This window comes from Mustelus asterias, chromosome 2, assembly GCF_964213995.1.
Source record: "Mustelus asterias chromosome 2, sMusAst1.hap1.1, whole genome shotgun sequence".
In the NCBI taxonomy this organism is placed as follows: Eukaryota; Metazoa; Chordata; class Chondrichthyes; order Carcharhiniformes; family Triakidae; genus Mustelus; species Mustelus asterias.
Genome location: NC_135802.1, coordinates 25,412,284 through 25,428,119, shown reverse-complemented (window position 1 = coordinate 25,428,119; position 15,836 = coordinate 25,412,284). Strand labels below are relative to the sequence as shown.

At 44.7% G+C, this 15,836-nt stretch overlaps 1 protein-coding gene across 1 annotated transcript in view; it reads left to right on the top strand.

Moving 5' to 3' along the window:
* Window positions 1-761: 761 nt before the first annotated feature.
* The window catches only part of ptprn2 (protein tyrosine phosphatase receptor type N2), a 947,277-nt gene continuing 932,202 nt past the window's right edge, over window positions 762-15,836 (top strand). The window contains exon 1 of the mRNA XM_078232550.1: window positions 762-913. Within this exon, the coding sequence (XP_078088676.1) occupies window positions 841-913 (73 nt within the window). The 5' untranslated portion in view covers window positions 762-840. The remainder of the gene's footprint in view (window positions 914-15,836) is intronic.

The following is a 15,836-nucleotide window of genomic DNA, read 5'->3' as shown; positions in this document are numbered from 1 at the left end:
TATCAACTAAGGGGTGAACTGCCACAAGACCATTGGGGATCAATGACCCAGGGCGAGAGCCATACAATAGGAGGAGAAAGCAGTGAGGGGAATGTGCAGTGAGGGACAATAGAGCCAACTGAGAATAGAGAGTAGGTGGTTCCACCCTCCTATGGACCTGTGCATTTCCACAGTTTATCAATGAATGTGCAGTGCCTGCTCTGCCTGGCGCTGCTGAGTGCCGAAGGGGGCGGGGCTGGGCTGGGCTCAGTTGATTGACAGGCCGTCCGGTGGGAGGAGCAGCTCCGCCGTCCCGAGGGCAGAGGGGACGGAGTTGTCTGCGATGATTGACAGACCATCCGGGGGGGGGCCGAACGAGGAGCTGGAAGGGGGCGGGGTTGGCTTTGGTGCTTGACAGGCCATTCGGAACCGACCGAGGAGCTGGAGGGGAGGGGCGGGTTTGGCTTTGGTGCTTGGCAGGCCATGAGGAGGGCGGGGCTGCCCTAGATGATTGACATGTGAAGGGGGGCGGAGTTAACTGTGGTGATTGACAGGCCATTCGGAGCCGAACGAGGAGCTGGAGGGGGCGGGGTTGGCTTTGGTGCTTGACAGGCCAGTGGGAGGGCGGGGCTGCCCGGGATGATTGACATGTAGTGAGGGCGGGGCTGATTGGGTGATTGACATGTAGTGAGGGCGGGGCTGACTGGGTGACAGACAGGCCACGCGAGGCGGGCGGTTGAGCTCGAGCGCAGCCGCGGGGGCAGGCGGAGAGCGGCGCTCCCTCTCACCCATCACAGTCATTGCCCTCTCCTCCTCATCACCCAGGAATGGATTGTTAGTGCAAAGTGCCATGGATGAGGAATGATGGAATTGCCCCACTCCATCCTGCTGCTCCTGTCGCTCCTCCTGACCGCCAGCGCCGACAGGAAATTCGGTGAGTTTGCTGGCGATGTTGCTTTTTTTAAATTAATGATTAAAATCTGATTAAATTGCGGTCTGGGCTTCAGACGAGTTTGATTCTCCCTCTTGCTCCTGTTTTTGCTCGGTGCCGGTGCATCAGGCAGCCGCTGAGATGGGGAACCGGCTCCCAGGCTGGTACTGGGGATGCGACAATTCAATAAGAGATAAGTCTGTCAGCTCCCGGTGCCTGGGATGGTGAATGGAATTGAGCACCTTGAGCTGCCGGTGTGTGAGGGACACTTGTCACCCAGCCTCCGGCTGATGGGGAACCGCCTTCAACTTTCCCCATCTGAGAGACTGAATTCCCCCCCCCCCCCTGCCCAACTTACTAACCATCCTGTTTGTACAAATCACTGGAAATACTTCTCGTGGTCCAATTTAATAAATGCTGCTTGCAAGTGGAATGATCGCATGTTGTGATTTATGTTACACTCGACGTCTCCTGGTCCCGGCTCGACAGTGTGGTTATATATATATATATGTGTGTGTGTTTATATATATATATATATATATGCTCTCACGATTGTTTTTTATATATGTAAATTGTTCTATATTGTGCATATATGCATAGACAATAGCTCTGTATATATGTGAATATATGTGCACACACAATTGCTTTTTATATGTGTGTATATATATACAATTGTTCTATATGTGAGCATATATGCAGACAATAGCTCTATATATGTGCACACACAAGTGCTCTGTGTGTGAATATATGCACACACAATTGCTCTCTATATGTGTATATATGCACGCAATTGCTCTATTTGTGTGTATGTTTACATATATACATAGAGAGCTATTGTGTGTGTACATACATATGTGTATATAATATATAATAGCTCTCTCTCTCTCTCTATATATATATATATATATATGTGTGTGTGTATACACACATAGCTACACATACATATATATTGAGTGTGACTGGATAATTTTAATTGGGGTGTTTATTCGAGTTGCAGCCAGGATGAATACGGGAGCTGCGTTTAATTTAGATAATTTTTCCATAGGTGTTAACCGATCGTGTAGCCAAAACCAAATAAAAGGTAACCGGGCAAAGCTCCCGTCCCACACTCCTGAATATATAAAGTCCTGATGCATCTATCGGGTGCACAGAGTAAAAGGAGAGATCAGACTGTGGCTCTCTGTGCTCTTTTGCTGATGTTTGCGGTTTTGGTGTACAAACGCAGAGACAGGGCTCGGACGGGCGTGCGAATGGCTGTTTATCTGAAATGCTAATTTTCCTCAGTGTGATATCGTGCGATAACTGCCTAAAGATAACGTGAACTCGGGTTCGGCACACCTTAACCAGCGACAGAGGCGAGCAGGAAAACAAGCATTCGGCAAAGAGCAACATAAGATATTCTCTTATTCCGGCACGTTGGGTCTCGATCGGTTGAAATGTGCTTTAATCAAAGGTCCAATGTGTGCTAAAGATATCGAGAAAAGGCAAATAAACTTTCAAACAGCAATGGTTTGTTTAAAGGGACATTTGTTGACACAATTAAATGCAAATACCAAATTGTGTTCACATTTTAATGCCGTTAATAGCTCGAGAATTCTTTGCGAACAGAGTAAATGTGTTGGTGTATAATTTAAGACCGATATTGAAGTTCACCTTCATTATATTTTGTTTATTTTTTTACATACTTTGATTAAATTAAACTGACATCATGAATGTTAATAATGCACGCCCAAGAAACAGGATATTGGTCGTTTGGCGGTACAGAACTTGAGTAGTGCTAAAAAGAGACATGCTGCTGAAGCTTTTCATTTTGCACTTATCAGGACAGAGGTAAGGATACCAATTGTAAAAGGAACAACAGTTTATACTGCAGGAGAAGAGAGTGCTGATTGGTTGCCAAGTTGAACTCTGATTGATGGAGCCATTGCCATGGAGAATGTGCCAGGGAACAGTTAACTGCCAAGCTTTTATTACATTTCAAACTGGGTAGGATTACTCTGATTGGTCAAGGCATTCCCATAGGGAAAAAGCCATGGGAATGGTGGTCTGCCAAACACTGTTTAGTGGGAAGAGGTGCAATGCAAGGACATGCTCTTTCTGTCTGAAAAGGACAGGGCCCTGTGTGTGAACACATGCTGAATAATCCTGATTGTGCTAAGAATTGTACTGACAACCAATTTAAGATTATCAGTCAGACTGGCAGTGTGCCTCACTAATGTGTGCTAGAAGCTACATATATTCAGACGCAAACCCCTGTCCTTTGCAGATAGAAGGAGCAGGTCCACATGTTTGCGTCTTTTTCCAATTAAACAAATGCTTGAGGATTGCCATTCCCTGGTTCATTCCTCGGGGCAATTGCTTGACCAATCAGAGTCAATCCGCTTGAATTCAAAGAAAAGATTGGCAGTTAACTGTTCCCTGGTGCTTTCCCCATGGCAACGCCTCTACTAATCAAAGTCTACTTGCCAACCAATCAGAACTCTCTTCTCATGCAGTATAAATTGTTGTTCCCTTTACAATTGATATTCTTATGATTGCTCTGATGAGTGCAAAAGAAAAAGCTTCAACAGCATGTTTCTTTCATTGGCGATAAACAAGATATTGTTACATTAATGAAGGATAAAATCAAAGGTTGGACTGTGAAGACTCATTTGGAAATTCTCTGAGTGAAAATATGATGGAGAAGTAAACAAGAAGCATTTATATAATACCTCAGTTGTGAAAACCAGCCTCAGAAAACTAATGCATTCAAGACCGTGAAAGGCACTGATGGCATTGATCTCGGCAAATTAGTTCATGGTAGGAACAATTCAAATATCAGGAGGAAAATGGATTAAAAGTTATGAATCAAAGGGGAATTGGGTTGAAATTTTCACTAAAATTTGCAGTAAGTTCCAGGGAAGACCAGTGAGGTATGGTAGGTTCAATCGAAGGTCATGTTTTTTGGAAAGAGAAGGGATTGGAGAATGTAACAGGCGGGCAAAATTGATTCACAAGAAAAGAAAGAGACTGACATTTTGGGTCATTTGGGACCTTTTGTGGTTCTTTTGAAATTTTTGTTTTGCACAATGCTCATCCTGCTAGATAATTGAGAAAGTGATTAGTTGGAGTAGAAATAATGGATATTCTGGGTCACATTTCTTTACCTCTTAGTGTCTGTGGAGTGGTTTGGTAATATTGTTAAATGAATTGCAAATGTTATGGTTAGATGTCTTGTGTTTTCTGAATTTGTTCAGCAATTCTTCCATGGTTGTTATGCTAAAATATCCAGCAATATCATGTTGCATTGCATCACTAAGGGGTTGATCGCTATTGATAGCTGGCAAGCTGCTGTTTGCCTATCCCTGCTGCACTGGATTTACATACAGGTGGGGGGGAGGAGCAATGTCATTCGGTTTAAGATGTTATCATTTAACTAAGCATATTTTTTAACCTTTGTTTTTTTGTGATGGACTTTGTAGGTACCTCTAGCTGGCAACAGCGACCTGTACTCAAGAATTGCATTAAACAGGATGGGTGGGGGATGTGCTGGGATGAGATGGAATTCAAAGTAAGGATGGTGGGGGAGTGGCCAGTCACCAAAGTAAGGAGCATGATTTGCCGACTTTCCATCTCTCCAGAAATTCTCTCAGAAACACATTCATGTGTGATTGATTTGATTTATTATTGTCACGTATTGGGACACAGTGAGAAGTATTGTTTCTTCCGTGCTATACAAGTAAAACATACTGTTCATAGAGTTCATACTGAGAAGGGAAGGATAGGGTGCAGAATACAGTGTTGCAGTTACTGATAGGGTGAAGAGAAAGATCAGCTTAATATAAGGTAGGACCATTCAAAATTCTGAAGGAAGCAGAGAAGAAGATGTCCTTCCTACTCTTGTCATGTTGCTCCCAGATTGTGTGTGTTTCTGGAGGTTTCCTTGGGAATTTGATGTGAAACACTCCTGATAGAAAGCAGGAACCATGGGCAGGCATTGGACCCTTTGTGCCTATGGTAGTCCAAAGTGGAGAGGCAGATAGGAGTCAGTGCCCAAAGGATCGGTCTGTTGTTGGAAGAGAGGCCAAGCAGTACTCTTCAAGAAATTAAGCAACTGTTTCCCTATTTACCTTCAGGAACTCAGTCCAGGCCCTGTACTTTCCTTCTCAGCGTGCCACCTACTCCAGTTTCCACCTCCTCTGTGCCATGTGCTGCTGCCAGCGTGAGTGTGCTCACCCTCGAATATTGAAATGGTGCTATCCTCCGGAGTGGATGGTGGGTCAAAGTGACAGACAGGAATGCAGAGGAGGTTCACCAGGATGTTGCCTGGGCCAGAGCGTTTCAGTCAAGAGAGGGCGGTTAGTCTAGGGTTGTTTTGCTTAGAACAGAGAAGGTTGAGTGAGGATGTGGTCGAGGTGTACAAAATATAATGAGGGACGTAAATAGGGTAGACAGTAAGGGACTTTCCCCCTTAGTGGAGGGGGCCAATAACAGGGGGCATAGATTTAAGGTAAGGAGCAGGAGATTCAGAGTGGATTTTCACGTAGAGGGTGGTCTGAACTTGGAAGTCACTGCCTGGAAGGGTGGCAGAGGCAGGAAACCTCAAACATTTAGAGAGCATTTAGATGAGCACTTGAAATGCCATTGGATAAAAGGCTGCGTGATTGGAATTAGCATAGGTGCTTGATGACCAGCAGAGACACGATGGGCCCAATGGCCTCTTTATGTGCTGTAAAACTCTGACTTTCCTGTCTTCCACTTTGTGTTTTATTGTTGCAGATTTTCTGTCCATTAATATCTTGTACAATTGCCACCAGTTTCATGTTGCCTTTTATGAGCATTGTTAAAGCATTTCATCACCTTGTTGTTCTGACATTGGAAATCTAATTGGAATCAAGCCTGTATCATTAATAAAACTTCAACAGATCTGCCAGTTTTTACTAAATATCTTGCACATAGAACATGTCTTGTAAATTCCACACTTGTGTAAAATTTTCCCTCCACGCTTGATTGATAAATTCCAATTGTTAAAAAACAGCATCCCTTCAACTTAAAGGTATGTACCATCACTGGAGATCAGCCAATATTACAGAATTTTTGCAGTGCAAAATGAGGCCATTCGGCCCATTGAGGCTGCACTGGCTTGCCTCAATGAAAGAACATTCAACTAGTCCCACTGCCCATTCTGGTCACTATAACCTTGCACATTCTTTCTTTAGTTTCAATTCAATAGTAATCCTATTCCCTATTGAATACCCTGATCAAAACCTGCCTCCACCACCCTCTCAGGAAGTTTGTTCCAGATTGCAACTGCACTTGGGGTGAAAAAACATTTTCTCACTCCTTCTGCCCATTATTTTGAATTTGTGCCCTCTAGTTCCTGATGCTCTCTCGAGTGGGAACAGTTTCTCACTATTTACCCTGTCCATACTTCTCAGGATTTTGAATACCTCTGTCAAGTCTTCTCTCAGTCTTCTTTTCTCCAAGGAAACAGACCCAACCTTTCAAATCTATCCTCATAGCTACAGTTTTTTATCCTTGGAATCATCCTTGTGAATCTCCTCTGTAATCTCTCCAATGCCTTCACATCCTTCCTCAAGTATGGCACCCAGAACTGGACACAGTACTCCAGATGAGGTTTAACTAGTGTCTCACACAAGTTCAGTATGACCTCCTTACTCAATGCCCCTATTAATAAAACCTAGAATACCATAATCTTTATTAACTGCTCTTTCAACATGCCCTGTCACCTTCAATCACTTATGTACTTATACACCAAGGTCACTTTGTTCCCGCACCTCTTTAAGAGTTCCTCGCTTTATTTTGTACCATGTCTCCATATTCTTCCTGCCAAAATGATTCATCTCACACATCTCTTTATTGAGCTTCATCTGCCACATGTCTGCCCAATCCATTAATATGTCTATGCTCTTTTGAAGTTCAAGGCTATCTTCATCAGAGTTGACAATGTTTCCGATCTTCAATCATTTGCAAATTTTGAAATCATGTCCTGCACACCACAGTCTAGGTCATTAATATGTATCAGAAAGAGGAAGGGTCCCAACACTCACTGCTGGGAAACTCCACCACAAACTTTCCTCTCTCTCTGTTCCTGTCACTTTGCCAATTTCTTATCTAAGTGTCTACTTTTCCTTTTATTCAATGAGCTAAAATTTTGCTCACATGTTTTTTTGTGGCACCATATTAAATGCCTTCTGAAAATCGATATAAGCCACATCAACAGCATTGTCACTACAGATTAGGCTATTTTGTTCTGCAGTACTATCAGATTCTAGGCCTGTTCTTAACTGCTGTACTTCAGAGTTTGCGAATGACACAGTGGGGAGAGATTGAGAGGTTATTCTGGGGATGAAAGGGTAGACGTATGGGGAGAGATTTAACAGTTTGGGTTTATACCCGCTGGAGTTTAGAAGGATGAGAGGGGATCTGATCGAGGTATATGAAATTTTAAAAGGGATTGACAAAGTAAATATAGACCAAATCATAGAAATCATCATAGAAACCCTACAGTGCAGAAACAGGCCATTCGGCCCATCAAGTCTGCACCGACCACAATCCCACCCAGGCCCTACTCCCATATCCCTACACATTTACCCGCTAATCCCTCTAACCTACGCATGGCAATTTTACCATGGCCAATCAACCTAACCCGCACATCTTTGGACTGTGGGAGGAAACCAGAGAACCCGGAGGAAACCCACGCAGACACGAGAAGAATGTGCAAACTCCACACAGACAGTGACCCAAGCCGGGAATCGAACCCAGGTCCCTGGAGCTGTGAAGTAGCAGTGCTAAGCACTGTGCTACCGTGCCGCCCTCTTAATGGTTCGCTGCCATAAGTTCCCTCTTATGGGTCAATCTCGAACAAGAGGTCACAAGTATAGGTTGAGAGGTGGTAGATTTAACACTGAGATAAGGAGGAACTCAGAGGGTGGTGAATTTGTGGAACTCGCTGCCCCATAGCATGGTGGAGTCTGAATCGTTGAATGGTTTCAAGAAGTAGATAGATATATTCCTAATTTTTAAAAAAAGGATAAGGGGAACAGGTGGGGAGGTGGATTTGAGACCAGGGAGAGATCAGCCATGATCTGATCGAAGGGCTGAATTTGCCTACTTCTGTTCCTAATTCCTATGTTCCTATGTGAGGAATTATGTTCCTGCTTTTGGGGGGGGGGGAGCGGGTGGTGAGATTAGTGAAACCATAGAAACCCTACAGTGCAGAAGAAGGCCATTTGGCCCATCGAGTCTGCACCGACAACAATCCCATCTCGGCTCTATCCACGTAACCCCACATATTTCCCTGCCAATCCCTCTAACCAATCCACATCTTTGGACTGTGGGAGGAAACCGGAGCGCCCGGAGGAAACCCACGCAGACACGGGGAGAATGTGCAAACTCCACACGGACAGTGCCCCAAGCCGGGAATCAAACCCAGCCTCTGGAGGTGTGAGGCAGCAGTGCTAACCACTGTGCCACCCCAGTGGCGAGGAACAAATCCCACAAGAATTCTTAAACGTGTTTTAGGCCGGTGGGATTTCCCATTCTGATTACTCCCACCCCCTGCCAATGCTGTAATGGGAATCCCAACATTGAATGTCAGGATCCACATTTAAATATATTTTAATATAATTATCAGGCCTTTACTCCTGACGGAAACCCCCACCCCGTTAGATTGTTCATTCATGTCACCCACATGACCCATGACAAGTCTCCCATGACATTCACCTGGTGAGCAGAACCCGCTGGTGGTGCGCAGGTGAGCACATCCCCCGGGGAGAGTGGGTCTTGCCTCGGTAGTACCCTGACACTACCCTGGGGTGGGCAGGGGGGTTTTCCATGGGGAGGCAGGTGTTCCGCGCAGAGGGAGAGTTCTATTTTAATGTTTTTGTATCGGGTGCCCTTCGTGACGTTGTGGGACCTGCCCCTTTGATATTTTTGTACTGAGTCCCTAACAATACAGCGGAGGAAGCTGCCACTGGGGTTGGCGGTTTACACACCATTTTACCTCCTACCCGCTGCAACACTCTGTTCAAATATGGGAAAGTTCCGGCCAGTGTCTTAGCATTTACAATAATAATAACAGCACCATGGAACTAAGATCAGGGATTATCTGGCAGTGTGCCCTCAGGTTCTCTCTCAAACAAAACAGAGGAGCTCGCAGCTATAATTTCTCATTGTGGATTTTATTGAATAAGATTTGTCATCCACAGGATGGGGTTGATTGCATCTTGCTGTAATGGGTTTTAGAAGGAAGGTAACAGCCTCATAATGGGACTTATTGCCTCATTAATACTGACAATTTCAGAACATCCAACATCTCGACAGCCAGGCACTAAGCCCCTGTTATGTTGTATTTTAGTCTCAAGGGTGGCTTGAGCTGTGTCGTGCTCTCCCTGACCAACTAATTTCAGAGCTGGACAGTATTTGAAAAGGTAAACTTTATAATATATTTGTGGGGGCCGAGGGGAGCAATCTGGATTGCTGCCAACCCAGCCTTCTCCCTTTCCCTCCCAGATCTACCTGGTATGTCCAATATCAAGCTGGCCTGAATATGGAGGGCTTGCACTGAGATGCCCTGCAGCTCGCCAGTTTCACATAAGTGAAACTCTGATTTCAGAATGGCTCTGACCTCTGTCTTGGGAATGGTTGGACTCGGCTTCTCCCAGTGCTGGTTGGCCACCCATCAACCTCAATGCATTTTCTTCACTCTAGGGAGGAGTCCAGATCAAGGGGGCATCATAAATTAAAGTTACGATTCCAGAAAGCTACTAGATCAGCACCATCATCTTTCCTTTTGTAGTACAGCATTGGCTTCACTCAGAAAGTACGCTATTATCTGTAAAGTGCTTTGGGACATCCTGAGGTGGTGAAATGTGCTATATAAAAATGCAAGTTCACGCTTTCTAGATATTTAAGAGAATGGTTAACAGCAGCTGGTCTTCTTCCTGAGAAGGAGGTGAATGTATTGAAATGAAAGGAACTCCAGGGCCAATGAGACTGATCTTAGTTCATTTGAGTAACATGAGAGGAGGTTTAGACTGTGCATGATCAATGGCTGAAGATTTAGCTTCTCATTTCAGTGAAAATCACTGAGGACCTGTTTTAATATTTCCTTTTCATTTGGCACAGGTTCCTTCCCGGCTCCTGAGATATGATCATACTGGCATCTCACAAAACTTGATATCAAATTGTATTCGGGAGTTAATCAAAGCAGATCTTTAAAAAAATGGACGGAAATACTGATCAAAGCTGTAGCTCTGTATACTCCTTCCTTCAATTCCCAAAAGTGCTGGTGTTGCCTCACTGCGTATACATTATAATATAGACTCTATAGGAAATCCGATGGTACACGCTATTCGAATTCTACTTGCTGAATGTTTAGTGTGCTTTTTGGTTTCCAGGGTTCATGTGTTATACTCTGGAAAACAAGTTGGGGAAAGGTAGGACTGGAGGCAGTCCTTACTCAGTCTTATATTTACTTAGAGTGTTAACCATTCCAAGTAGTTGGTGAGCTCAGTTGGCTGGACAACTGGTTTGTGATGCGGAGCGATGCCAACAGTGCAGGTTCAGTTCTCATACCGGCTGAGGTTATTCATGAAGGCCCTCGCCTTCTCAACCTTGTCCCTTAGCTGAGCTGTGATGATTCTCAGGTTAAAATCACCACCAGTCAGCTCTCCCCCTCAAAGTGGAGAGTAGCCTATGGTCATCTGGGACTATGGCGACTTTACTTTACACAAGCATATATCTCCTAATTCAACCATATCACAGTTTCAAAAAGTGTCTCCTTGTACTCTTTTGAGAAAATTAAAAATAAACAAATTAACACCCCCTTTAAGTGGATACTGTAACTAAAAAATACTACTGTGAAACTTACCAAATTTTAATAACATTCCCAGGGCTGCTGATACACTCCAGCCCCTGCAGTTCCCACTAGTTGTGGAAGACATCAGGCGTACTGGTGGACACTGCGTGTTCACTCTCCAAGGACAATGAGGCGTGGATGTAACAACGGAAGAGAGGAAGGCAGCCGGGTCAAACAACCCCCTCAACTGCCTGCTCCCTGGACCTGTTTATGGCCACCTTGGCCAGATCCAAAGTTTTAAAGTTTATCTATTAGTTACAAGTAGACTTACATTAACACTGCAATAAAGTTACTGTGAAAACTCCTAGTTGCCACACTCCGGAACCTGTTCAGGTACACTGAGGGGGAATTTAGCATGGTCAATGCACCTAATCTGCATATATTTCAGACCGTGGGAGGAAACCGGAGCACCCGGAGGAAACCCACACAGACAAAGGGAGAACATGCAAACTCTGAACAGACAGTGACCCAAGCCAGGAATCAAACCTGGGTCCCTGGTGTTGTGAGGCAGCAGTGCTAGCCACTGTGCCTTCATACACTTTCTACACTTCTACACTTTGCATTAGTCTCTTGTATGAGTCTCATATACACTTCATCAACCGCTCCTGCATCTTTTAGCAGGACTTTTAACCTTTGGCAAGCAGTGTGAGATTGTGTAGTTTTAAGATAATTTGCATTTTTCCCCATTGACTTTTATCAAAGTGGTCAAAAATCAGGCACGCGGGGCTGAATTCCAAGCAAAACTTGAGGAACAACCCCCTCAAATTGTGGGAAATGAGCTGCTATCTATGTGCCTCCCTGTATGTGCTCAAGTGAAACGCCAGTGAATGTGCATGACCTGCATATTCTAACATTGTCTAAATATGTGTACACTGCCAACTGACAGAAAGTTTATTGAGTGCAACAAATTAATTCAGTCGGAGTGGCATACTCTCTTTTGGTAACATGTGTCATTCTAATGTCACGTTGTTCATAATGATACCCAGTGAATATTCTTCATTGCATTAAAGCAAAATACCGTGGATGTTGGAAATAGGAAATACAACAGAAAATGCTGGGAAAAACTCAGCAGATCTGGCAGCAGCTGTGGAGAGAGAAGCAGTGTCAATGTTTCAAACCCAACACTACTTGGAAATTCCTGAGGAAAAGTCATATTGGACTCAAAAGGTTCACTCTCTTTCTCCTTCCACAGATGATGCCAGACCTGCTGAGCTTTTCCAGCATTTTCTGTTTTTGTTTGTTCATGTTTACTATCTCGTATATCTTAAGATAATGTAAATATGAACAGTGCTTCAATAACCAGTCAATGTTGTACATGACTGTGCAGTGCTGCCTTGATGGACAAAAGGGTCTTTGCCCATTCTTTTGATATGTTTTTTATGGCGCAACAGTGGTTAGCACTGCTGCCTCACAGTTCCAGGGACCAGGGTTCGATTCCCGGCTTGGGTCACTGTCTGTGTGGAGTTTGCACGTTCTCCCCATGTCTGTGTGGGTTTCCTCCAGGTGCTCTGGTTTCCTCCCACACTCCAATGATGTGCAAGTTCAGTGGATTGGCCATGCTAAATTGCCCCTTAGTGTCAGGGGGACCTGCTAGGGTAAATGCATGGGGGTAGGACCTGAGTGGGATTGTGGTCAGTACAGACTCACTTTGACAAAGGGGTCATCTGAACTTGAAACATCAGCTCTTTTCTCTCCTTACAGATGCTGCCAGACCTGCTGAGATTTTCCAGCATTCAAATGTCACTGTCCACTGTGAGTTACACAACTCTGATTTCAAATCTCTACTTTTAGACATCTTGCCTCTGAATTCCCTCAACAGTTGCTCTGACTGAGATACAGCTCACCTCCCAAAGGTTGAATCTCTTCTCCTGAGACGGAGATCTGCTGGCGTCCTGAGGTTTCACCGACTCACAGGCACAACACCAACTCTTCAGCAATGCTGAGCAGAATGTCACTGCTTCAAAGGATTGCCCCTTTGCCCAAGTGGCCTGCAGCACGGAGTCAACAACCTGCCACTGCCTTTACAGATCTCCATGGCTTCTCCGAATTCCAGTATGGAGCCAGCACATAGTGTCTCTTTCGCTGCCAGGAGCCTCTTTCTTCGCTTCTCTCCCAGTAGATTTTTGATTTGATTTATTATTGTCACATGTATTAGTATACAGTGAAAAGTTTTGTTTCTTGCACGCTATACAGAGTACCACCGGCTGTTTGCGGCAGCATGTAATGCTTTGGCACAGTGGAAAGTTGAGGCACAGACGACTGCGTCTTTAAAGGGAAGAGTGAATACAAGTTTGTAGGAGATGTTGAGCTGCGATGTAAGAATAGAGCAGTGGGATCGGTTTTGGATTGCCCTGGTAGATGGACAGCGAGCGCACTATGGGCTGAATGGACTCCTATGAGTCATTGTTATTTTACTGATCCAACTCCAAACACATCAGCTGAAGGAAATTGATGTTGGGAAGATCATTGATGCCAGCCCTGCTGTTAGAAAAAAGTAAATCATTTTCATCCATTGGCACCAAGACTAAAAAAAACGCAGAAAGAAATTTACATAGAATGTACAGCACAGAAACAGGCCATTCGGTCCAACTGATCCATGCTGCTGTTTATGCTCCATACGCCCACAGGCTGTCCCAAAGCAGTTTGAAGCCAATTGAATAATTTTCAGAGTGTAGGCACTACTGAAATAAAGGAAACAACCAATTTATATACAGCAAGGTCCCATAGGCAGCCATGCTATAAATGAGCAGACTTTCTGTTTTAAATGTTGGTTGTAAACATTGGCTTACACTGTTTAGTTTCGTGCTGTGGGTTCTTTTACAGCACCTCTGATAGTGCAACACTCCTCCAGTGTTGCACCAAAGTCCCTGCTTGGATAACGTGCTAAAGCTTTCGGAGTATGCCTTGAACCCACAAGGGTGCTATCCCTGAGCCATGGCTGACAACTTGGAGTGTCAGAAGGAACATAAACCAAACCAAAGTTAAGAACAAGTAGTTAAAACATAGCTAAAATATTTGTCACCTCCACGGCCTTGATGTTTACTGTCCTCTAGCAACCTTCAGGCATTCATTCAAGAATAGGTATTCCAAAAAAGCAAGTCTTCTGTATGGCAGAGCTATGGAAGCTGTTGCGCAAGGCATACATCCCCTTACATGGGCTAAAGTGATGTGTCTGCTTGTTCAAAGTGAGTGCTTCAAACATACCAATGTACAAAGTTAGAGCAGGAATAGGCCCTTCAAGCCTGCTCCACCATTTGATTCGACCATGGCTGACCTGATTGTGGCCTCTACTTTCTCGTCTGTCCCCTATGACTCCCTTGTCAGTCAAGGGTCTATCTAACTCGCCCTTAAAAATATTCAATGAACCTGCCTCTACTGTTCTCTAATCCCAGTTGTGCTGCTGACTGGGGCATGTGTTGAGATGTAGGGCGGAATTTTCTCATCCAGCCTCCCCTGGGAATCATAGCAGGTGGCACACGGACCATGCAAAGGTCCGTTGATCTTGGGCAGGATCTTCCAGTCTTTAGGCGAGCGTGGCTGGAAAATCCCACCTGTAAACTTTCATTTGCTTCCAATGAATTGGTTGGTACAGCTAAGAAAAATCTTGTCTACCAAGGCAAATCATCATGCAACAGCAAGAAATAAAGCATCATTAATTATATCTCTCGATGCCTTTATTATTATCTCAATTGTGTCAGAGTGGAACTGCCTGCTGGCCAGGCATCACCTTTATTACTATATTCAGTTATGCTCATTAAGACATAGGGCAGCATTCAAGCCATGAATGTGCTGTAATCCCTGGCTTTGAAGAACTGAGTTAAAAGGAAAGAGTAGAGAAACTGGAATTCTTTAGTCTTGAAAGGAATCCACTGAGGGACCTTGTTGAAGCAAACATGACATTAAAGGCACAGAAAAGGTCAATCTGAACCACGCCTTCAAGAGAGTTTACAGTAAAGACACTGTCACATTTTAGGATTTTTCATCATATATTGCTCGAAAGGAAGAGATTTTGGGATTGATTAATGTTTAAGCAGGACTCCTCTGTGCCTCTGTGTTCATTGACAATCATCAGAGGCTGCCTGGCAGGCCAGCCCACACACCCAGCATCTTGGTGTGTATGTTCATTGAGCAGTCTCTTGTAAGTTGCCCCACCGAGGTCCTCTGAGTCTTGCGTAATAGAATACATTTACAACTTTGTCCTCCAATGGGGCATATCCATTGCACTTAGCCTGGCTGCAGCCCACTTGTACCCAGTGACTCAACAGCTGTTGATTCTGATTTTCTGCTGACCTCTTAAAGTACATGTAGTTCCTGTATTTGAGCTAATGGCTGCAAATGTCAGATCAAGCACCTCTTCATCAGTGGCGTGGTGTTTCTCTCTTTCCTCTTCCTGGGATTCCTGTGGTTATGGGATATCTGAAATCAGGAGCTCAGAAAGGGAAGGGTGAAGTGAGAAAAATGGGTGGGGTGGGAATAGAGAGGTCCACGGTCACACCCTCAACAGTATGCTCGTCACGAGACACGGACCATGCAAAGGTCCGTTGACCTCGGGCAGGATCTTCCAGTCTTTGGAAGCAGGTTGAGGGCGAGTTGAGTGTTGCGAACTGTACACAGCAGTGTACTCAGTAAGGTTGGATGCTATGGCCTCTGTGACAGTTTGCCCGATGACATAGAGAACCATCTCTTCCATTGGACCCAGGAAATGCAGGTGTACTTGTCCCCCACAGAATCTGCGTTGTTCCCTCCTATTGTTTTCCTACCTTGTCTTGCAGGAGAGAGGGAAGAATGTCATTGGTGGTGTTGCTTTGTGTTTGGGTGACATGACTGGCATTGCTGAGTAGCTGGAGGTAGTGAGAAGTAGGTGTGAGGCTGACAACATTAGAACGTGTGTGAGGGTGAGGTGGAATATCTGGATGTTAGGCATGAGTCTAGAGTGCCAGGGTGTGCTGCTGGATGAGTTTTGGAGATGTCATGCATTGAGAGGCCGGTGGAGCAATGCTTAGGAAATATCTTATGAAGCTGCATTCACTGAGCCTGACCACTGATTCTGTGTGGTACTGCTGC